The following is a 24,429-nucleotide window of genomic DNA, read 5'->3' as shown; positions in this document are numbered from 1 at the left end:
AAAAAACTATGAGGCAAAAATTACTAATATAGGGCGCCAGGATGGCTCAGTCGATGAAGCGTCTGCCTTCGGCTCAGGTCATGATCCCAGGGTCCTGGGATTGAGCCCCACATCGGGCTCCCTGCTCCGCAGGAAGCCTGCTTCTCCCTCTTCCACCCCCCTGCTTGTGTTCCCTCTCTGGCTGTGTCTCTCTCTGTCAAATAAATAAATAAAATCTTTAAAAAATTACTAATATAAGGGATGAAAGAGTCATTAGTATTGACACTAAATATTATGAACAACTTTATGCCAATAAAGCTTGGCAACTCAGATGAAATGGCCAAGAACCTTGAAAGTCATTCCAAAAGGAGTAACAAGTCTGAATAGCCCTCTATCTTAAAATAAATTGAATTCCTAGACAAAACCTTTTTCACAAAGAAACTTCCAGGGCAAATTGGCTTTATTGATTGTGTAGGCCTGCATTTATTTATTTATTTATTTATTTATTTATTTTTAAGTAGACTCCTAACCCAGTGCAGAGCCCAAGGCAAGGCTTGAACTCACAGTCCTGAGATCAGAGCCCTGAGATCAGGACCTGAGCTGAGATCAAGAGTCAGACACTCAAGTGACTGAGCCACCCAGGTGCCCTGTCTTTATTGATGATTTATTTATTTATTTTTAAAGATTTTATTTATTTGACAGAGACGGCTAGAGAGGGAACACAAGCAGGGGGAGAAGGAGAAGCAGGCTTCCCATGGAGCAGGGAGCCCGATGCGGGGCTCAATCCCAGGACCCTGGGATCATGACCAGAGCTGAAGGCAGACGCTGAACCGACTGAGCCACCCGGGCGCCCCTTTATTGGATGATTTAACAAGGATTTAGGGAAGAAATAATAATCTTACATAACTCTTTCAGAAAATAGACAACATAGCATTTCCTAACTCATTTTGAGGCCAGCATTATTCTGATACCAAGACCAGACATACATAGGAAAAGAAAACTACAAACAATATCCTTCATAGGCATTACTTGATAACAAGTAATAACATTCTTGATAAAATACTAGCATTTAAACCCAGTAATATATAAAAGGGATTGTATGTCCCCAAATGGGGTTTATCCCAGCAAGGTAGGTTTAATCAATGTAATTAATCACATTAACAAAATAAAAAGGAAAAATCTTGTGGTCATATCAATAGACACAGAAAACCCATTTGCCAAAATTCAACACCTATTTATTATACAAATTCCCTAAATTAGTAATAAGGGCAACTTCTTCAACCTGATAAGTGCATCTGTGAAAAACCCACAGCCTACATCATGCTTAAAGGTGAAAAGGCGGGGAGGGGGGGCGCCTGGGTGGCTCAGTTGTTAAGCATACGCCTTTGGCTCAGGTCATGATCCCAGGGTCTTGGGATCAAGCCCTGCATCGGGCTCCCTGCTCAGCAGGAAGCCTGCTTCTCCCGCTCCCACTCTCCCTGCTTGTGTTCCTTCTCTTGCTGTGTCTCTTTTTGTCAAATAAATAAATAAAATCTTAAAAAAAACAGTGAAAAGGGGAATGTTTTCCTTTTAAGGTTGATAGCAAAGCAAAGATGTCTACTCTAACTTTAACATTGCAGTGGCAACATTGCTGCAGGGCAAGAAAAGTAAAAAGACATATGGATTGGAAAAGAAGAAGTAAAACTGTCTTTATTTCTAAATGATACAATTATGCATACAGAAATTCTTAAGAAATCTACACAACTGTTAGAACTAATAAATTGAGAACAGTGAATGTGTAAAAATCGTGTTCATATATCTTAGCAAAATACAACTGGAAAATGAAATTTAAGAAGCAGTACTGTTTAGCAGCATCAAAATAATATAGGGATAGGTTTAATGAAGTAAATAAAAGATCTGTATCCAGGGCGCCTGGGTGGCTCAGATGGTTAAGCATCTGCCTTCAGCTCAGGTCATGATCCCAGGATCCTGGGATCGAGTCCCGCATCAGGCTCCCTGCTCGGAAGGGGGCCTGCTTCTTCCTCTCCCTCTGCTGCTCCCCCTGCTTGTGCTCTTTCGCTCTCTATGTCAAATAAATAAAATCTTTAAAAAAAAGTCTGTATGCAGACAACCATAACATATTGTTGAGAGAAATTAAAGACCTGAATAAATGAAGAGTTATACCATGTTTATGGATTGGAAGACTTATGCTAAAACAAAGTTAGAGGGCTTATCCACCTGATTTAAGGACTTACCATGCAGTTCCAGTAATTGAGACAGTGTGCTAACAGACATGTAGATCAGTGGAACATTGTATAGATCCACATAACAGTGATTAATTTTCAATAATGGTGATAATTTGGTGGAGAAAGGATAGTCTTTTAAACAAATAATGGTGGAACTGCTGGACATCCATATGCAAATTAATGAACTCAATCCTTTCTCACATACACAATGAATAACTCAAAATTGATCATAGAATTAAATGTTTAAACTATAAAAACTTCTGTAAGAAAACACAGAAGAAAATTTTTTCAATCTTGAATTAGGCAATGGTTTCTTAGATTGAACACAAAAACATGAAAAAAGCTTTAAAAGAAAAAATGAATTTCATTTAAATTAAAAACTTCTTAAAAATTCCATTAAAGGGCTCCTGGGTGTCTCAGTTGCTTCAAGCGTCTGCCTTCAGCTCAGGTCATGATCCCGGAGTCCTGGGATTAGCCCCACGTCAGGCTCCCTACTCAGTGGGGAGCCTGCTTCTCCCTCTTCTCTGCTGCTCACTCTGCTCGTGCTCTCTCTCTCAAATAAATAAAATCTTTTAAAAAACAAAAAAATTCCATTAAAATGAAAAAGTGAAGCCAAGATTCGAAAAAATATTTACAATATATACTGACAAAGGATTTATATTTAGAATATATAAAATAAATTGGAGGGGTGCCTGGGTGGCTCAGTCCTTTAAATGTCTGCCTTCCGCTCCGGTCATGATCCCAGGGTCCTGGGATGGAGCCTCAGTGGGGAGACTGCTTCTCTCTCTGACCCTCTCCCCTCTCATGCTCTCTCTCTCCTCTCAGTCATCTCTCTCAAACAAATAAAATCTTTAAAAAAAAAATAAGTTGGAGATAATCCATTAAAATGGGAAGAAGATTTGAATGGTTAATAATATGAATGGCCAATAAGTGCATATAAAAATGCCCAGTATTATTCACTATCAGGGAAACACAATTAAAACCACAGGGAGATACTACTACATACTTACACAGAATGGCAAAAATAACAGGGATGCTCTATGTTAGAGGGACGCCTGGGTGGCTCAGTTGGTTAAACGTTTTTCTTCAGGTCGGGTCATGATCCTGGGGTCCTGGGATCCAGTCCCTCATCGTGCTCCTTGCTCAGCAGGGAGTCTGCTTCTCCCTCTCCCTCTGCTTCTTCCCCAGCTTGTGCTGTCTCTCTACCTAATTAAATAAGTAAATTAATTAATAAATAAAATTGCTCGTGTTCATGAGCCTACAATTGCCTTCCACATCTATCAAAATTCTTTTCATCCATTCAGGACCCTGTTCTAGGAAGTTTTCTATAATCCCCCAGTCTGAATCAATTCAACACATAACATGTGGGTTGAGGGTTATACTTCAAAGAGTGTTAAAAATTATTGTTTTGTATGTTCAATTTTTCTTTTAGACATATGGGAAGTCATGAAAGCTTTTTTGTACAAAGAAGTAATACAGACAATTCTGATTGTAATGTGAAAAGATGCCCTCCAAAGTTGAGGGCAAATAGAAGGTTTGAATACTATTACTAACGTTACACTATGACAATTAGCTATCGCTAATTGAGTATTTAGTCTGTTCTAAACACTCTTAACACTGTGCTAAGTATTGAATATTCTGTTCTAAACACTGTGCTAAGCAAATGTACTTTGTGGATATTTAATTTTTAAGGGACTTTGAGAGGTATGAATATTGTAACCTTTTTTAATATGAATAGGTTTAGAGAACACAGGGTGGGAGAACAGGGAAAGATGTTGATAATTTGTTCCATTTAAACATGTTAAGCTTAGAGTATTAGCTGATTATTCTTGTAGTGATGTTAAGTTGGTAGTTTAAAATTTGGTTCTGGAGTTCAGGAGATGAGTCAGAGAAGAAAGATATTTAGTAATCATCAGTATAGAGGTGCTATTTTAAAATAAACCCTAAGAATGGGGGCCTTGCCAGGGAAGGTAGAATAGAGTAAAAAGGAAATTCTGAGGACAGAACCTTAGTTAATTGGCTATATTTCAGTCACTGGAGATGGAAGAAGAATCAGAGGAGATGCTTAAAAGTAGAGTAGTAGAAGGAGAACAAAAAAGATGGAAGAAATAATTTTACAATGAGGTAAGAATGTGTAAGTGTATGAGTCTGCAGAAAGGGAAAGGAGGGTGAAAACTGGAATAGAATTTAGTCCTTACTGACATTTAAGAGAATAGTTTTGGTGAGGTGGTGGAATCCAGATTATAAGGTATGTGTAGATAGCTAGCCAAAGAGTTAGACTACCTTTTGAGAGTGTGTCCAGGTATAAGAAGTAAAGATCTGGAGTTCAGTTAAAAGAAAGAAGAGTTGAATTTTTTTAATAAAGATTTTTTCTTTTTTACAGTTAGAAGGGGCCATTGAAATATTAAAACCCAACTAACATGTACGAGAGAGAAGAGTGGGTCTAGAATCCTAATTGGTGGGGAAAAGAGTATAGATGGGGGAACTGACCTTGTACAATATTCTGGACTCAGGTATTGCAGAGTTTAGACAATTTGATTCATTTCCTCCTGGTAAGGTGGAGGTGGAGAGTTCATAATATAAAATAATTTCAGGTTAATGTTACTATTAATAATACTATTAGATTTCAGAGGAATTAAAGAAGTTATAAATCCCTTGGGTTATATATAAATAAGATATTTACTGCTTGGGTCAATACTAACTCAAATGCCCCTTAGTTGTTGCATTCTGAGTTTCTGATGAGTGGAGATCTCGTCAGTTTTTACCTATCCCATGCTTCTCATTAACAGCTATTATAGCTAAGTGATCCTGCCTGTAGGTTGGAGTAAGAAGCATGGAGATTCAACTGTTAGTATATCCAATTTGTGGGAAAGGATTTTTTTTTTAAAGATTTATTTATTTATATGAGAGAGACAGTTCTTGAGCAGGGGATGGGGCAGAGGGAGCGGGAGAGGGGAAGCAGAGCCTGAAATGGCCGTCGATCCCAGGACCCTGAGATGATGACCTGAGCCGAAACCAAGAGTTGGTCGCTCTACTGACTGAGCCACCCTGGCGCCCCAGGATTTTTTTTTTTAAAGATTTTATTTATTTATTTGAGAGAGAGAGAGAGCCCAAGGGGGGGGTAGGGTTAGAGGGAGAAGCAGACTCCCTGCTGAGCAGGGAGCCCGATGTGGGGCTCGATCCCGACCTGAGCTGAAGGCAGTCGCTTAACCAACTGAGCCACCCAGGCGCCCCCCAGGATTTTTTTTTAATGTTAAAATTTTTTTGCCTTATACAGAGTAGGAAATTCAGTGTTAATATTCAGCATGTGCTTGCTTATTTTTAATTTATTATACCTTTGTTTTTAATTTATTTAAACTTTTTTGTGAAATGTTTGATACAAAATGAAGAGTGTATAAAATATAATATGCTTTAGCTTAAGAATAACAAAAAGAATAAATATTAGCTCTCAATCAGGTTTAAAATAGAAATTAATATTATTTTAGAATATTAAGTGTGCCCCTCTCAATACCCCCAGAGGTGCCATTATCCTGATGTATGTGGTAATATGCCTTTACTTTTCTTTATAGCTTTATTGTCTTTGGATATACTCCTAAACAACATGTGGTTTACTCTGAAAAAATGAATAATGTCCCAAGCTAACTGAGTTAAGAAAGGGTAGCATTACCACAGTTAAAGCTTCCAGGAAAAGGAAGATTAGTCTGGCATCAGGTTCACTGAGTTTCAAGAGGTTCTACTCAGGAAATCAGTAAGGAATGTCATGAGTTAGATCTTGGAAACATAGGGTCATCTTGGTCAGGTTTCAGGCAGTGGTGTGACCTGGTGTTACAGGTTTGTTCAGCAGGTGTATATACAGTCACAGGGGAAGAATACTATCTGCTTTTGTTTGTTTCTAAGCTCTTTGTGGCCTTCTTCTAACAGTTAAGAGTAGATCAAAGCAGAACACATCTAGGAGGTGAAATGAGTGTTCTTAGCTGTTCTAGGTAGCAATGCAAAGTAGATATATCAAAGCAAGCCAAATATGAATAAAAACTGGGAATAGGCTTATCTGGACACTCTGTCCTTAGGAATAATGTGAGTGGCTATCTTGGTGATGACAGTTTATTATCCTGTCTCAGGAATCATGTTCCTACAATCCAGACTGGTTGCCCTGTAAATCTAGTGCATAGCCCTGGAATCTCTCTTCACAATCCTCCTCAAAATTACTATTGTCTCTCTCCCATTTTGAATCTCCCATATTGTCTATCTTAAGTTGTTGTCTTTATTAAAATTTTACTTTTTTTTTGATGAAATACACTCTCCACTTGCTTCTTGAGAAAGGATGTATAGAAGGTAAATGTTTTGAGATCTTTCATATTTGAGAAAATACCTAATTTTCATAAGATGATTTGACTGGCTTAACAATTCTAGGTTAGAAATCATTTTCCTTTCTAATTTGAAGAAGTGGTTTCACTGTCATTTTCCTCCTAATACGACTGTTGAGAAGACTGAAGTCCGAGTCCATATTCTTTGTATGTGACCTGCATTTTCTCTCTAGAAACTTGTAGAATCTTCCTTTTTGTCCCCAGTGTTGTGATATTTCACAGTGGTGTGCCTCAGGGTAGGTCTCCCTTAATTTTTTATTGTAAATATCTGGTAGGTCCTTTCGAATGGGCAGCTCGTATCTGTCAGCTCAGGAAATTTTCTAGAACTCTTTCATTTCTTTCCAACCTTTTTTTTCTCCCCTATTTTCTTCTTCTGGAACTCTGTTATTCAGATATTGGACCTCCTGGACTGGTCCTCTAATACCATTCTCTTTTCTCCCCTATTTTTCAAAACTTCATCTTGTTTCTGGAAGACTGCCTCAGTTTTATCTTCCAAGCCTCTGTCTTTTTTTTTTTTTCAAGCCTCTGTCTTTTTTATTTCAGCTATCATGTTTTTAACTTCTAAGAACTTTCTCTTTCTTTATTAAATTGTATTCTTTTCTTATTTTATGGATATAATATCTTATCTCTATGAGGAATATCCCCTGTATGTGTGTAGGTGTGTGTACATATATGTATATATTCTGTGGTAGAGGCTTTTCCTTAGATGAGTGGTAGTACTTGGCTGTCTGTTCATCCTTAAAAGTGGAGGACTAAAAAGCTGATTGAAAACTCTTTTTGGTGCAGTATCGATACTAACAAATGTGCCTAATATACCTCAAAGATGGTTTTGTTTTTCCATCACCAGAAAGTTAATTCTCCAATCTTCTGCTGAGATGAGGGCCAGTTGCCTAGCATCATGGAGGAGGGAACGGGTCTAGGAATCAAAGTGCTTTTCAAACAGCTTTAATGGGATTTTCCTGTTTGAACCCCTCCTCTTTCTCTACACCTGCTGCTCCATTTCCAGGAGTAATGGGTATTGCTTTCTGTGGGTTCTCCAGTATAAAGTGTGTTGTTTCTCAGCTTCTTTTTGCTGTCAGGCTGTGATTTGGCTTTCCTGGGTCTGCTAAATCATTTCATAACACTTATTCATCCACTTTCAATCTTCCAAGATTCTGTTGCTCTTATCTCTTCTCCTTATGGGTTTGTGTTGAAAAGTCTTTTACTTGTGAGTTTCATGAGAGTGCAATTATATGCATGTTTTTAATTTGTCATCTTAATCCTAAAGCCCTGCTTATTTAAAATGTTACCTCCTGAGACTTGAAAAAGATTATTAAAGTTCCCTTTTCATCTCTTGTTTTGGTTTTTACATTCATAATTACAGTACATTGTGTAGCCCCCTTGAGACTATGTGAACTCAAGTATTTATATGTAAATCCAGAATTTGTGAATAATAAGGTTGATTGTTTTCTAAATTTGCTCTTGTAGGAAAGTGAAAAGGTTTCTGAATATCCAGCAGTGATTGTGGAGCCAGTTCCAAGTGCCAGATTAGAGCAGGGCTATGCAGCCCAGGTTCTGGTCTATGATGATGAGACTTACATGATGCAAGATGTGGCAGAAGAACAAGAAGTTGAGACCGAGAATGTGGAAACAGGTAGACATCTCATAAAATGTTCATTATTTGTAACTTCTTATTTTATAAGTGTCAATATTACTATTGCCAAATGAGTACTATACCAAAGAACCTCTTTTTGCTTGGAAACCAGTGAAACATCTTTTATTTAAGGGAATTATTACAAAGTTCTTCATTACAATTCTTTGGAGTATAACAGGTCTCATATCGTGGACCCTAAGGACAAGATTACAGGCCCATAATAATAAAATTATCATTTCTTTTCTGAGAATGTGAATATTGACTAGTAACTAACTTATAGAAGTCCATAGGCTAGTATATGAGGGTAACTTTTTAATTCAAAAATAAAGACAGTATTCTCATTCTGTAACAGATTAAGTTTCTTTGAATCACTAGTGCTGGAGCAGTATGATTCCTTTTTTCTTAGATCAGAAGCATCTTTGTAGCAGTCTATCAGAGTCTTCCCTTTTTGTCTTCTGAGAAATTTTGGTATTTCAGTCTGTCTATGGTGAGGTAACTATATGTTAATTGGAGATTAATATATATAATCCTTGGAAAACTTTTTTTTTTTTTAAGATTTTATTTGACAGAGAGAGACATAGTGAGAGAGGGAACACAAGCCGGGCGAGTGGGAGAGGGAGAAGCAGTCTTCCTGCGGAGCAGGGAGCCCCATGCGGGGCTCGATCCCAGGACCTTGGGATCATGACCTGAGCGGAAGGCAGTTGCTTAAGGACTGAGCCACCCAGGCGCCCCCTTGGAAACCTTGCATTTTTGCCACTGACTATAAAGAAAATAGAGTATTGTACCAGAAAGATTGTAGTGATTATTTTGTAATAATAAATATTAAAATTTATCTTTAGCTCTTAAGGGAGAAAAAGAATCCTTATACTTGGTTTACAATTCTAATAAACACTCTTAAATATTTATTTATTTATTTATTTAGGCTCCATGCCCAACATGGAGCCCAACATGAGGCTTGAACTCACGACCATGAGATCAAGACCTGAGCTGAGGTCAAGAGCTGGATGCTTAACTGACTGAGCCACCTAGGTGCCTCATCACTCTTAAGTATTTAGTAAGTTTCTATAAATGTAGCAAAGTCCCATGATTAAAAATTTTGAAATTTGATGTTTTTCTGCTTGTTGAAGCTCAGTAGCCCTCCCTAAGACTACTAGCTTCTTCTAGCTTACTGCTGTGCTTCCTCCGGTTTTATTTTTATTTTATTTTTTCCTCCAGTTTTATTTTTTATTGAGCTGAGGGATTAAAAGTTACCTTGCTCTGCAGAGCAATGATGACAACAGTGCCAGCAAACCCCTGTGAAGTGATAATCAATTCATTTTCTCAAAATAGGTAGCCAAACACTTTATATAGGCTTTGTGACTGGACTGGAGTGGTACTTGATTTACAGCAGATAATGCAAGTGGCAGGAAGATACATATGTGTTTTTTTTGAGGGTTTTGGAGAGTTTTCCAGTCTGAAGCTAGAAGCATCATGGCAGACATGAATTTTCTTCTTGAAAAGAATAGGAAGAACAGTTAAATGTATTATGCAGGATGATATTTTGAAGTAGATATTGTAACTGATTTTATTATAGGACTGTAACTAGGGTGTAACTAAACAGAAAATTAATAGCACAAGAGAAGAAAGCATGATAGCTTAAGTTGAGTGAAAAAAAAAACCTGTTTGAAATTTCTGGAAAATGTTTTGATCAAAAAAATAAGGAAGACTATGATTTTGGTAGCAAATTGGAAACTTCGTAAAGTATGAAAACTACAGTACCAAATTCCCATTATTAGAAAATTATGCATACTTATCACATTAAAACACCAGAGTAGGTCAGCCAAATCTTATTGGTTGTATAATTGATGATCAGTGCTTCATTAATTTAAATTACTCAGGTAAAAGCAATTCCAAATAGGAAGAGAATATAATCTGTTCAAGGGATTTTATTTTCTTAGTTATCTTGAACTCTGAGGATGATGATAATCATTTGCAGGGCAGAGATATGAATGATGGTAATATTGAAAAAGAGGATATACATAGTCTGGCTAAAAGAGTAGTTACTTTTGTGATATTTTGAAAATGGTTTTTGACTAGTTGATAATATTTTTTAGATTGGTTTTTCTTCAAAACTAAAAGGAAATGTTAGTAAATAACTTACATTATTCTAAAATAGTCTAGAAGTACTTGAGAAGTTCATCTTAAACATTTTTAATTCCATTCTGGTTCATTTTTTAAAAATCTATGTTTGCTTTATTACTTCAAGAAATAAAGAATAGTATAGTATAGCTATTCTTGTCTCTCTTTACAGAATAACACTGTAAAACTTAGAATTCATTTATAACGCTGTTAAAGGCAATACCAAATTCAGACTGAAATCTGCCGGCTCATACATCTCATACATCTATAATCAGAACAATTTAAAACACTCCCATTTATTCATCATAAGGCATGTGGAACTTGAGACTACAATATACTGAGTTACTTGAAAATACTATGGCTCATGGGTTTTTAATGTAACTTTATAAGGATTGTTAATATATATAGATTAGTTTATAGAGTCAGCTAATCTGAACTTAATTTTGTTTTTTTTTTAAGATTTTTATTTATTTATTGTTTGACAGAGAGAGACACAGCAAGAGAGGGAGTACAAGCAGGGGGAGCGGGAGGGGGAGAAGCAGACTTCCCGCTGAGCAGGGAGCCCGATGTGGGGCTCAATCCCAGGACCCTGGGATCATGACCCGAACTGAAGGCAGACGCCTAACAACTGAGCCACCCAGGTGCCCCTTAATTTTGTTTTTATTTAAAGAATAAAATGCATTTTAAAAAAGATTTTATTTTTAAGTAATCTCCACACCGAACATGGGGCTCGAATTTACAACCCCAAGATTCAAGAGTCCCATGCTCTACCGACTGAACCAGCCAGGCACCCCGTAAAGAATAAAAAGCATTTTTAACAAGTTAAAATCTGAATAAATTTTCATTCTTCTGACATTTAGAACATATACATATAAATAAATGTTGTTATGACTTATCCTGATGTATGTTTCCTTTTAGGTAGTAGATTAGGATCAGGTTTGTTTCTTGTGGTGCTATAAATTTTTAACTTAAATTCCAGATACATATAGGCTTTGGAGAAGAAGCTGACTGGGAAGAAAAGGAAAGGAGTATTTATAAGATGTCTACAACGGTTTTTATTTGGTGAATTCGTGGAAATGAGATCCTTATAGAATAAGATTTCCTTTTGTATGTCTAGGAAATGCTTCCTGGAATGCTCCTACATTATAATTTAGATGATATTAGTCTAAAAAATGTTCATAATTATATTTATTGACCTGTTATATCAGTTCTCTTCATGTTTACATCGAAGTTTTTCTTCTTTTATTCCTATATACCCATATATTTATGTTTCTACCAGAAACAGTGTTCATGATGAAATCCAGGCAGGAGTATTAAAATTATATAGTGATGTACACTTAGCCATCTTACTTACTTTATGTATAAAATGATTTCTCATTTTGTTAGTAGTAAATGCCTTTTATAGACAAAGAAAATGTACGTTTTTCTCATGGAGCTTATGAGTAATAGTAATCCTCTCAAATTTCATAGGAAAAACCAAATATGTTTGAGACTTTAAGCGTATTTATCTAAACCTATAAATTGCTTTTTAAAAAAAAGTAAATTGCTTTTTGATGATAACTGGAGGTCAGGAATCATAAAGAGTCTTTGAGGAATAGTAATGAAGTATGAATGAATGGTGGTCTTGACTGGCAGGCTGGAAATACTTTTGCCAGTGGCTGCAGGGTCCACGAGCTCTGGAGGCCTGCTAGATAGACTGAGGGCGTGAGTTGGGGATGGAAAGGAGTCTCTGGGATTCCCTACTAAGATTTGAAAATGCAGTTTTTATGTTCACTCTTAAAAACTATGTACATATAGTTTATAGCAGGGAGCCCGATGTGTACATATTATAGATTGCCATTTAAAAAATAGTAAGTTTATACCAATGCAATCAATAGTAGATAAGTTTTGATAGAAATCTTTTAAGGTTTAGCTGAGAAGATTGAGCTGTTTAGGATCTGCTTCTTCATCTTGCACCTTAACTTACTGTATTTATCCTCTTAAACTTCCACTTTATGATGTCAGTAATAGTTTGCATTTCTTATGTGCAAGGGCACTGTTTTCAACATGTTTCTTTCCCTCAAGGGGTTAATAATTTACTTATATATAATATATATTATATTGAAAATATAAAGCAGTGTAGAATCAATAGGGTGCTACTTACAAACTCAAAAGAAATTTCAGGAGAAAAAAGTTTGATTTATAGGATTAGGGAATGTTTAGAGAAAGTAAGGAAGGAGGACAGATGGTAGGATTTGGATGGGCAGATAGGAGGTGAGTGAAAGGCACTGTAGCTGAGGGAAATATAATTAATAATGGGTGGAATATTGAAGTTCAGGGCATGTTTAGAAGATACTGAGTAAATGAGACCATGACAGGGGGTTCCATTAGGCGTTGTGACTAGATTATGATTTGGACCCAAGAGTTAGTGATTAGGCATGTAAAAGCAAAAAGATTTGGAAGGTTTTGAGTAGAAAGTACCATGTAATCAGTATCTCAGGAGATAGTGGATGATTGTAGGGGAAGGGATGAAGCAGGACGACTAGCTGTTGTAGTATGGGTTAAGAGATGACTTGGGCAAAACAAAGTAGAAGTGATAGGAGCAGAAGGGGCTTACATAAGCAATGCTACTATATATGCTCTAACAATACTTGACGTGACAAATTAGAGGGAGAGGCATAGTTAGGTAAGATACTAAGTTTTTTGACCTTAAGTGATGGCCATAAGTATCATATAGGGATTTGAGGAAGGCAAGACTCTTTTGGGAAAGATATGTTTGGTAATGGGTGTGTTGATTTTGAGTTGAAGCAGAGCATCTAAGGAGAAATATTTAGGTATTTAAAGATGCACAAATACATAGCCAGGGTCCCGTCACAAAGGAGATGTCATACCCAAATTGGGATAATTTAAAAAATGTTTTACAAAATGACTAGTTATAAATATATGGGCAAGTGTAGGATGATCATAAGAAATAGAGCAGTAGGCCAGAGGTGGCAGTAGCAGAGCTGTTTCTGTCGTTTGGCCTGAGGCCCCAAGGGAGGGAATGGTTGCTGGAACCTAGAAGAAGAGAGCCCTGGAGAGAGGGGTCACCTTGGGAGAATCTGGGACCTTTGATCGAAGGATGCAGCTGGCTTGAGGGTGATGCCACAGAGAGGGAGCCAAAGGGGACTCTGATATTCTTCTCCTTCTTCCATCTAATCCCCTGCCAAGGCTCTCCATTGACCCAGTGCAATTTAAAGCAATAGGAGTCCTGTTGAAGTCAGCCTTCTGGGACAGAGAACAGCATCAGGAAAGGTAAAGAATAGATCTGGAGGGGCAAATGGAAGATATCTAGTACAATTGAAGTTTAATAAAGAAAGGTCAAAGAGAGACTGTTTTGGAAATCATAGTCATTGATGCCATGGTAATAAATGGAATCTCCAAAAGGAAAGGTATCTGAGAGATTTCTCCAAGGGAGAAGATAATTAAATTCTGTGTTTGACTCTCTATGATCAAGAACAAGGGACACAGAATTAAGGAATTAACCTTAAGGAATGTTTACAGTTTGAGGAACATGAAGAAGAGCCAAGAGTGATCAAATATGATAGAAAATCCTATTCCTGAGGTTAACATTTTTTTCTTTTTAAAGACTTTTAAGTAGTTCTCTTTAGTAGAAAAGGAAGAATATTGATGGTTAGTTAGTCGTGGTTTCAGATTCCTACTTTATTACTTACCTATCAGTGTTTAAGTTTTTGAGAGTCTGTTTCACTGTCATAAACTAGTAATTCAAGGTCATGAGGACTACATAAAATAAATATATAAAGCACAGCGCTTGTGATGTAGTAAGTGCTCCATAAGTATTCCCTTAACTTCATTAGGACCTTTCCTTATGCCTTCAAATATGGAGAAGGTCTTTTATACATTAAAACAGAACATTTGTTTACTTCTCTGTTGTATTTTTCTCTTTCCTTTCACTTCCACTTTTTTAAAAAAACAAATGCTCTATACCTTCATTCTGTACTTTTTCCTTGTCATTCCTTCCTTAACTTACTGTGCTTTGGCACCTACATTTATCATTCTCCTGAAGCTCTTTATCAGATTTCAAAAGCCACTCCTCTGCCAAATTCAGAGACTCACAGAATCATCCAGAAGTAGATCCTTCCTAATCTGGCCTTCTTATCTTCTGAGCTTTTGCTCAAATACAGTTTTCTATCAAGACTGTGATTAGGTATTATCCATTTTTTTAAGGCCCAACTACACGAAACTTTCCACAGTGATTATGGTCTACATTAAACACTCCCTTTCCTGATCCTCTGTTAGACCATCTGGACTAAGGTGCTTGATCATGTACTTTCTTACACTGTTCTTGTGTGTATTCATACTCCTTCTGTTTTCAAACTGGATATATGTCTCTTGAAGACAGGGACCATACTTTTTAGTTTTGTTGAATATAGTATATAATAATAGTGTTTTAACACATAACTGTTAGGAAATACAGACTGAAATAAATTGAGTTTGCCTCAGTATTGCAGTATAATCAAGAACCATCTGTGTAAAATCATATATTTTCTTTTTTGTTAATATGCTAAACAGTGACTACCTTAGGGTGATTTAAAATATAAAAAGGTAGTCATCCAAAAACATAAATATGGGCATCCAAAATATATCAGCGCCATAATGTTGTCATATTATATTAACTTCATCTTAAAGTCACAGCAGGTTTTTTTTTTAAGATCCATTTATTTATTTGACAGAGAGAGAGACAGCGAGAGAGGGAATATAAGCAGGGGGAGTGGGAGAGGGAGAAACAGGCCTCCCACCGAGCAGGGAGCCCGATGCGGGGCTCGATCCCAGGACCCCGGGATCATGACCTGAGCCGAAGGCAGGTGCTTAACGACTGAGCCACCCAGGCGCCCCGTCACAGTAGGTTTTAATCATTTATGCTTACACCTAAATTCGATTTTTTTCTTATAATAAAAGCAACACATGCTCATTGGAGAAATTGGGAAGTATTACAAAGAAAAACAAACAGTGAAAATTACTCATAATCCCTTACCAGCAAGGAAACAGCAAGTATTGCTTTTTGTATTTCTTGCTGGCCTTTTTTAAATGTACATTTTAAGCAAAGTTAACTTTATGTTATGTAATACAAGTAGATTTATTAGTCTTTACTAACAGACATTGGCTGAAAGCAGTCTGTTAGCTTCCTACTCCTCTCTTCTGATCATTAGGAGTAGGACTTTGGTTTTTAACCAGGTATCAAAACATAAAAATTTGGTGTTAATAGTTAAAAAAATGATCAAGAAAACTTAGTTTCTTTTTGTGATCAACAAAATTGTGTTTAGAGATTAGTTGAAAAGATAGGTAAATGATAAGAATTTTTACATAATTCAACAAGAAAGCACTGCTTTTTTTTTTTAAGTGAATGAAAGTTTAGCTTTTTAAAGGGCAGTTAAAAAAAATAAAACCAGATTTCTGTCTTGAAAAATAAATTCAGGAGCCAAATTTCTTTCTTGAAAAATCTCAAGACTAAGTTGACTTCATGATGAGCTGTGATAACTTTTGTATTTGTTATACCATCAGAAATCCTCCCTGTGGCACAAAAGGACTCTTTTAATTAGAAAATATTGTTGCCACAGGGAGGTAGAAGATCGACATGAAAAACTGGGGATCTGAAAAGGAGCCCCTATCCTAGGATTACCTGAAGGTGAAACAGATTGAGCCAGAAGGAAGACAATGCTGGTAGGTTGGTTTTTAATTTACTAAGAATGTTTACAATTTTACATTTAATTACAATTATTTCAACTACCTATACCATATTTTTGTTTAAAGGGTGACAATGATTCCTCCTTTAGGAGGGAGAAGTAATATAACAATATCTTTCCTCCTAAATAATTTGTTATCTCTGCTAACCCCTGCCATGTTCCTAATATTTATTTCTTTTTATAGATTAAGCTCTAGGGCTATTTCATGCCTCTACTTCCTTGGAAGCTACTACTGACTGAACATCTTCAAGTCTTTTTTTTTCTTCTCTTTCTGTTATTTCTGCTTCTGAAATCTAGACTTTTTCCTACATTTTTTTAAAGAAGTGTTTTCTTTTAATTATCTATTTTTTTGAGTTTAGCCTAGTCACTAGTTTTCTAAAAAGGTAAAATGTGAATCTTAAGTTCATTTAGTTTTGATTCTAGAACTGTTTGAATTATAATTGTATTGTGATTTAGATGAGTTAGAAAGCATTGGAGAAAAGTTTTTAATATTTTAATAACTATATTTCATTTAGCCTAAGATACCATCTATTGTAAGAAACATTTTTAGACCACTAAAAGAAAGAAATGCTGCCAATTATAAATTTTAGGATACCATCAATTGTAAGATACATCCTGATTTCAGAGATGTTAAAATGTGAAAAAAGTACATCTTAGAATTAATGAAATATGGTGTCATGCAATTATGAATCTTCCTGAAATTCGTATTTACTGGGAATTGGACATTAAAATATCAGGTTTATAAAAAAATGGAGGTGAGTTGTGGTTGTGGAAGTCCATATATATGCTGAGTAAGGTCTCTAAATTTTTTACTGTCTTTTAATAGAGGGTGCTAAAGTGAAAAATCATTTAACTTTATTGTTTAAAAGTATACAAAGTAACTATAAGGTATTAAATTATGAAGAATATAGAAGAAGAAAAGGTGTTTTAATATGACACAGTACTTCAGTCAGTAGTGTTTTATCATAATTGTTACTTTTTAATCAGATTTTGTGATCCAAAAAGAAAATGAAATGAAGCTTCTGCTTCCTAAACTATAATTTTAAAACAGGATCCTTTAAGGACTCTGTAAAATAGCCACTGATTTTTAGTGCACTTGAATATATGTTTTACAGATTGTTATGTGAAGGAAAAAGATAGAGGCCAAAAGTAAAGAACTACCCTGTCAGCTAATAAAGCAGAAATGAAAAGGAATGATTTCAAATGGTATTTATATGTTTTAAGAATCATATTTTATATATAAAGAAAGATAAGTATATCTAGAGAACAGATCAGTAAAGAGTGTTTGCTTTTGGAAACTATAGCACTTATTCCTTTGTGCTCAGACTTTTAGTTTTTATTTTTATTTATTTTTAAAAAGATTTTATTTATTTAAGAGAGAAATAAATAAGAAATATTTATTTATTACTTGAGCGGGGGGAGGGCCAGAGGGAGAGGGAGAGAGAGAGAATCTCAATCTCATGACCCTGAAATCACAACCTAAGCCAAAGTCAAGTGTTGGTTGCTCAACCAACTGAGCCACCCAGGCGCCCCAGACTTTTTAGTTTTTAAAACACTAGTTAACTTTCAATTTCACTCTATAACAATGTGTCTAAATAATAAATTTTTATTCATTTATCTTTTTTAAAGATTTTATTCACTTATTTGACAGAGAGAGAGCACAAGCAGGGGGAACAGCAGAGGGAGAGGGAGAAGCAGGCTCCCCACTGAGCAAGGAGCTGGACGTGGGACTCCATCCCAGGGCCCTGGGATCACAACCTGAGCCAAAGGCAGATAGATGCCCAACCTGCTGAGCCAACCCAGGCACCCCAAATTTTTATTCATTTAGAGGAGAGGGCAAATTTGGATTATATAGAATTTTAAATGAGCACACAAGGTTATAAATGTTGCCAAATAGGGATAGCTGAAGGTTCTTAAATGTGGGAATGCTTTAAAACATATTTCTAGGCAAATTATCCATCCATTCATCCTCTACCAGCTCTTACTGAGGGCTGCAGCATGTCAGGCTCAGAGCCGAGTGTCTTGGGGTAAACAAGACCCTGTCTTTGCTCTCACCAGGCTTTCAGCTATGTGGAGAAATGAACAATTAAACACATTATTATAATCAAATGTGATGAGCATTATGATAGGATTAATGAAAGGTTTAGGGAGTATACAGCTGGGGAATGCCTAGGAGGACAGAAAATGCCTCCCTGAGGAAGTAATATTTGAACAGATTTGAAGGGTTTGAAGTAATTAGCCAAGCAGAGTGTAGCATGGTTGGAAGTCTGGAGGAAGGAGAACATGGCCTATTTGAGTTGTAGAAAGGAATTCAGTATGGCTAGAATATGGATTATGAAAAGGAAAGGGGATTAAAATGAAGCTAAAGAGGTAAAAATCTCTTACTGCTGAGGACCTTGTAAGATTTGTGTCTGTTTGTTGGGCCTTATCTAAAGGGTAATAGGAAGCCTTTTAAGAGTTTTAAACAAAGTATGTTTCTTACACAAATTTAGTTTTTTCCCAAATAGTGCTGTAAATGAAAAGTGAAACAAGACAAGCAAAGCATTACTTAAAATAAAGTCTGAACTGCTTAGCTTCTCATTCAGAGCTCCCTAATAGCTAGTTAACTATTTTTATCCACCTTCCACTAAATTGTCTGCCTCTATAGATCTGAGCTCTAGGTATGCCCATTGCTCAAACTAAGCTAAAAATTATAGAGATTAAAAATTATAGTTGCACAGCTAGGCTTTTTTTTCAGAATTCAAAGCTGGGTGCCTTGGTACAGTTCTGTTGCAAGAGAAGGAGTCGTTGTCCCTTATGCATCCCCCATGCCCATTTATAAACTGGGAAAGAGGCCTATGAGTTTTCTTAGGTTCATGAAAGGTCATCATTTAAAGGAGGTCAAGAACATTTTCAACACAGCTATTAACTTTTGTAGTTTTTTCATTTTTTTGTGTCATGGGCCTCTTTGATCATATAGTGAATTCATCCTGTGGACCTTCTCACAATTTTTGTAAATATATAACATACAATATCTAGGATTACAGAGGAACCAAATACATTGAAATGTAGCTTTTAGACTATTTTTAATTGTGATATATTAATGCATATGCTTCTTTAATAATGCCTTAAGTAATGAGAGCTAGTGGCAGATCTAATTTATACCTATAATTTCATAGTAGTGATGACCATAAATTATATTTTGAGGTATCTGTAACAACTATAATATGAAAATATTTATGATTTCTATTGGTTATGAAGTCATAGATACTGCCAAAACTACCATGATTTCTATTGGTTATGAAGTCATAGATACTGCCAAAACTACCATGATTTGTGCCTTTATTTAAAATTAAAGTGCTTAATTTCAATTAGAATCTAAAAAACAGTTTTTCTAGGTCTCATCTGTATATTCTTTTACCTGTCATCCACCTTTTCTCATACTTTACTGCTCTGTATTGTGCCCTACTGCTATTATTTTCTTCCTAATAACTCATAGTAGGGATCTGAAAGCCATTTTAAATGTTGCTTATTGAATATACTTTTATGATCCCTGCTAAGGAAAAAAAAAAGGCCTTCAACTATGTAGTGGTAATTTTTTATGTCCCTTAATTGATTGACCTAATTTAATTTATCCTAAGATAACTCTGATATTTGAACATTTAGTATATTTCTTTAAACCCTCATTTAATATTTTATGACCTGTTTGTGTTTTGAGATCCCCCTATTTCCATGACAAAAATTTCTGTGGCCAGTGGTTCTCAAACTTGACCATACATCAGAATCATCTGGAACACTTGTTAAAATACAGACTGGTAACCCCACCTCCAGAACTTCTGATCCAGTGGATCTGGAATGGGACTTGAGAATTTACATTTTTAATAAGTCGCCAGGTGATGCTGATGCTGATGCCGTTGGCCCAGGGATCATACTTTGAGAACCATTACCTAGACTGTTGGGAATGACAGCACTGAAAGAGAGCTTCTGCCATCATGAAAACCCAGTTAATACAGTAGCTTTTTATGATATTGTGTTATACCCATCACAAAAGATTGTTATTGGGGGTGAAAAGATATTAAAATTCTTTTAGGTTTATATGAGATGATGTAATGAATTACTATTAATTAATTCATCAGGAAGTATTAATTGAGCATGTACTATATGCCAAGCACTATTTTAGGCATGGGCTGGAGGGGTACACAAGACAGGCAACGTACCTACATTCATAGTGCTTAGAATCTAGCAGAGAAAGCATATAAATTTGCCATATTGTAAAATTGTTCTGTCACAAATCATATCACAGAAATTAACACCTCCTGAAATTGTTCTTTAGAGTTAATATTTGCAGTTAAGCCAAGATCATTTCTTTTCAAACATTTGAAGCAGCAGATAAATTCTCCCTCTTCCTCCTTCATGTGACAGTTACTAAGTACAGTCGAGATACTGGTAAACTTAACATCTGTCGTGTACAAAGTACATATTATATACAAACAGCATCATGGCTCCTAGGGAATAAGTGATTCAAAGTTGACTAAAACATGGGGCCTGGCCTCAAAGAAGCTTACCAACTAAATTGAGAAAAACAAGCATTCAAGGAAATAATACTATGGAGTAGGGATGGTTGGGGAAAGGTGAGGAAAGACAAAGAACTGCCAAGTATGGTAGCTAACTTAAAGGTTCCAGATTGCATTATTGCTATGTGGTGGGTCATTTTAAATTTCATCATAAGGGCAGAGTTGACAGTTAAGGCCTCTGGGTTTAGGGACAGAGGAGCAAGTCAAATGGAATTAAGCATTTCTAAATGTCACCATTTTAATTTTTTTATGTGTGGAAACAGTACCATGAAACTCATGAGTGGGACGCTGGGTGGCTCAGTCGTTAAGCGTCTGCCTACAGCTCAGGTCATGATTCCTGAGTCCTGGGATGGAGCCCCGCATCGGGCTCCCTGCTCGGCGGGAAGCCTGCTTCTCCCTCTCCCACTCCCCCTGCTTGTGTTCCCTCTCTCGCTGTGTCTCTCTCTGTCAAATAAATAAATAAAATCTTTAAGAAAAAAAAAAAAAGAAACTCACGAGTGACTTCTTTTTCCCATTCACAAAAAAATCAGGACAGTGCAAAAAAAAAACAACCTGTTTACAGTGCTTAATTACAACTTGGGAGTGGGGATTAGGAAATGAGATAGGGCTAATTGTTATTTTTAAAATTTTTTATGTTTCTATAATTTTTTTCATTGAGTATATTAGGGAAGAAAGAGTGTAACCCATTTCCTCTCTTGCACTTAGGCATTATTTTTTTTTAAGATTTTATTTATTTATTTGACAGACACACAGTGCGAGAGGGAACACAAACAGGGGGAATGGGAGAGGGAGATGCAGACTTCCCACAGAGGGAGCCCGACACAGGCCGGAGACCTGAGCCGAAGGCAGACGCTTAACGACTGAGCCACCCAGGCACCCCCTCACTTAGGCATTATTAAGACAGAGTGCCAGTTTTTATAACAAATACCCCATATTCTCCTAGTTTAAGGTCAGTGTTTGATCATAATTGGATGTTTGATTTCTTTTCACTTTGTTTTTTAAAGGTTTATTTATTTATTTGAGAGAGAGAGAGAGCTCGAACGAGTTGGGGGGGCAGAGGGAGAGAATCTTTCAAGCAGACTCCCTGCTGCGTGAGGAACTCCATGCGGGGCTGGATCTCACTACCTGTGAAATCATGACCTGAGCAGAAACCAAGAGTTGGTTGCCTAATCGACTGAGCTACCCAGGTGCCCCTCTGTTCACTTTGTAAATCAGCCAAGATACTATGCTACTTGAATGAACAATTTTAAAATTTAACTGAAAATACTTTTCATATATTTTATATTAGAGGGTGGTGATAATAGTTATCTTCCAGGATAACTTATTTATTATTTTATTATTATTACTTATTTTTTAAGAATATATTTGAACAAAATGAATTCTTTGTTAGCCAAACTTGGGAGACATTTTCTTAATACTAGGTGACCTTACAGAAGATCACTCTAGAAAGTTTTACATCAAAAAGAAGAGAGTTATGTCTCTAACTTAGTTAGCAAAAAGGTGCTTCTTATTGTACATGACATTTGACAAGACTTTTAGGAAAATCTGACTCCTTTTTCTTCTATATCACCTTTTTTTCTGCTACTTAATTCTCAGAAAATAAATATTTAGAATAATAAGTTAGAATGAAAAAATTCAAGAGGAAATCAAGGATTTGGTCCAAGAGGAAAAGGAAATCAAAAGGTGCTGATTTCTTTTTGACATTTGCTTTCCTGAACAAACTTGAAAATCTTTTTTTTTCCTTCTTCTCTAGAGACATTGTTCTACACTTAACATCTGTTTGGAGTTACAACATTAAGTTTTAGCTATTTAGTTTGAAAAAAATGAGGTTGGCAGAATCACATTTGTTTTTAATTTCTTTGCTACCATTACATGCCTATTTAGGAGGCCCTCAGAGACAAGAAGACACCAATTACTATGTTTGGGTTTCATCTGCAGTCCTATTTTCTGGCAGGAGAAGCCTCCACAAAAAAAGAAAGAACTTTGGGGAAACTCATCCTTGGGAATAAAAGTCAGGGGTAGAAGCTGGTGCATTCAGCTTGTCATCTCACAAAGGGAGTCAGGAACTATAGATTGGAAACCATAAAGATCATAAAACCCTACTTTAACTTTGTCACCTTCTGTTTTTCAATAGTAATTAATAGCAAGCACTTTAACAGAAAGACTCCCTGTATACTTGTTTTTGGGGGCCCCCCAAAATAGGGAGGTTAATGAGAGATTAGTTTAATTCTGCAACTAGTCTTGGGGGAAACAGAACTCCAAAAGATAGAATGAATAGCTGAAAGGAGAAGAAAGCAGGCAGAATTCTTATACTTCTTAAAAGGAAGGAAGTAAAAGAGCAAGGGGAGTTGCCCTGCTCTGAGACCATTTGTGGGGTTATCTGAGACTGCCTGTGGTACGCAGAGCATTTGTGTGTGTGTGGGGGAGCTAGAACAAGAAATTAGATATGACCATAACTATAAAGGAGCTTGCTCTTTATTGGGGAAAATATGTAAGAAAACAACTTTTTATAACCTAAGGATCAAAAAAAATCAGTGTAGTGAGAGTGAGGGGGAGAGAGCTATTAGCTATTGTAATGGAAAGTTCATAATTTACCTGAGCCTGGGAGAATAAAATTTCATTTGAAAAGTGTTACAGAAAAAAAATGCAGTGACACTTGTTAAAGCATGGTAAGGAAGACTTTATTCAAGGGGAAACTATTGTGATAGGGATAGAGACCATTATGATGGGATTTTGCAGTGAGGGAGAGAGTGGGCTCAACTCCGAATACAGCATTCCCACAAATGGGAATTTATAGCCAGGATGAGGATGGGGCTCAGTGGATGGAAAATTACTGAGAGGAAATATCAGACACCGAGGGGTGGGGTTTATGGCCAAACAGATTCTTGCTGAAGACAGACCGGGATGATCAGACATCACTTGGGGGATGCGGGAGGATGAGGAACCCTACCAAATACTGAGAGTGATCAGATGCAGAGGATGGGGGATTCTAAACTGACCAGCTAAACTGACTTAGCAGAGTTCTTGCTAAAATGGGATTTTACAAGGAAGTATGCAGGAGGAGGTAGGAGAAGGTTCAGGAGCCTAAGTAAAGTTTGGTAGACAAAGAATCTTTGTCCAGTAGCAAAGGATTTTCTGGTTGAGAAGTCATCATTTATACCTTCTCCTAGTCCAATACCAAAATATGTCAGTTTTACCTCCAAAATATATCTTGAATCTTCCCATTTCTTTCCATCTTCATTGCTGCTAGCCTTGACCAATCTGTGGTTGTTTTTTATTATAGAGTTACTATCTTGGCCATTGGCCTTCTAACTTCTTGTTTTCATTCTTGGCCTTTCTCCCTTTCACTCTAAGCAGTCTATGCTTTACCTAGTAACCAAAGTGACTTAAAAAATATATTTATAAAGTTAATCATTACACTCCCTTCCCTAAAACCTTTCAGTGGGTTCTAATTACACTTAGGATCATATTCAGAATTTTTAAAATGGCCTTCAAGACACTGAATAATTTGGTTCCTCTTACTCATCTAGAAACAATAACAATAATAGCTACAAAAACAAAACCCTAACATTTGAAATTTCTTTACTATATTGCTAGGAATAGTTCCTAGGGCTTCACATATTAATATTTTAATATTCTTAACAACCCTAGGCTGAATAACTTTTCCAAGGCTAGACAGCTATTTAAGTGGTGGAGCAAGGATTTAAATTCAGAGGGTAAGTAGGGCTCCAGAGTCCAATCTCTGATTATACTCTGATGAATTACATACCACCCCTCTCACCGCAGTACACACACACACACACACACACACACACACACACACACACACACACA

At 36.3% G+C, this 24,429-nt stretch overlaps 1 protein-coding gene across 8 annotated transcripts in view; it reads left to right on the top strand.

Moving 5' to 3' along the window:
- The window catches only part of ELF2 (E74 like ETS transcription factor 2), a 115,533-nt gene that overhangs the window by 53,917 nt on the left and 37,187 nt on the right, over positions 1 to 24,429 (top strand). For 5 of the 8 annotated variants that reach the window (XM_073892271.1, XM_073892272.1, XM_025874197.2 and 2 more), the window contains one exon: positions 8,036 to 8,201. In XM_073892271.1, the coding sequence (XP_073748372.1) occupies positions 8,036 to 8,201 (166 nt within the window). Of the gene's footprint in view, positions 1 to 8,035; positions 8,202 to 15,860; positions 16,020 to 24,429 lie in introns of those variants that run through there. The other 3 variants (XM_073892273.1, XM_025874208.2, XM_025874209.2) reach the window with 2 other exon arrangements.

The sequence above is a fragment of the Callorhinus ursinus genome, unplaced genomic scaffold (assembly GCF_003265705.2).
Source record: "Callorhinus ursinus isolate GAN/ISIS: 27379988/994484 unplaced genomic scaffold, GSC_fseal_2.0 scaffold4, whole genome shotgun sequence".
NCBI lineage: Eukaryota > Metazoa > Chordata > Mammalia > Carnivora > Otariidae > Callorhinus > Callorhinus ursinus.
The sequence above is the reverse complement of the archived record's forward strand: the minus strand, read 5'-3'. Positions and strand labels throughout refer to the sequence as shown.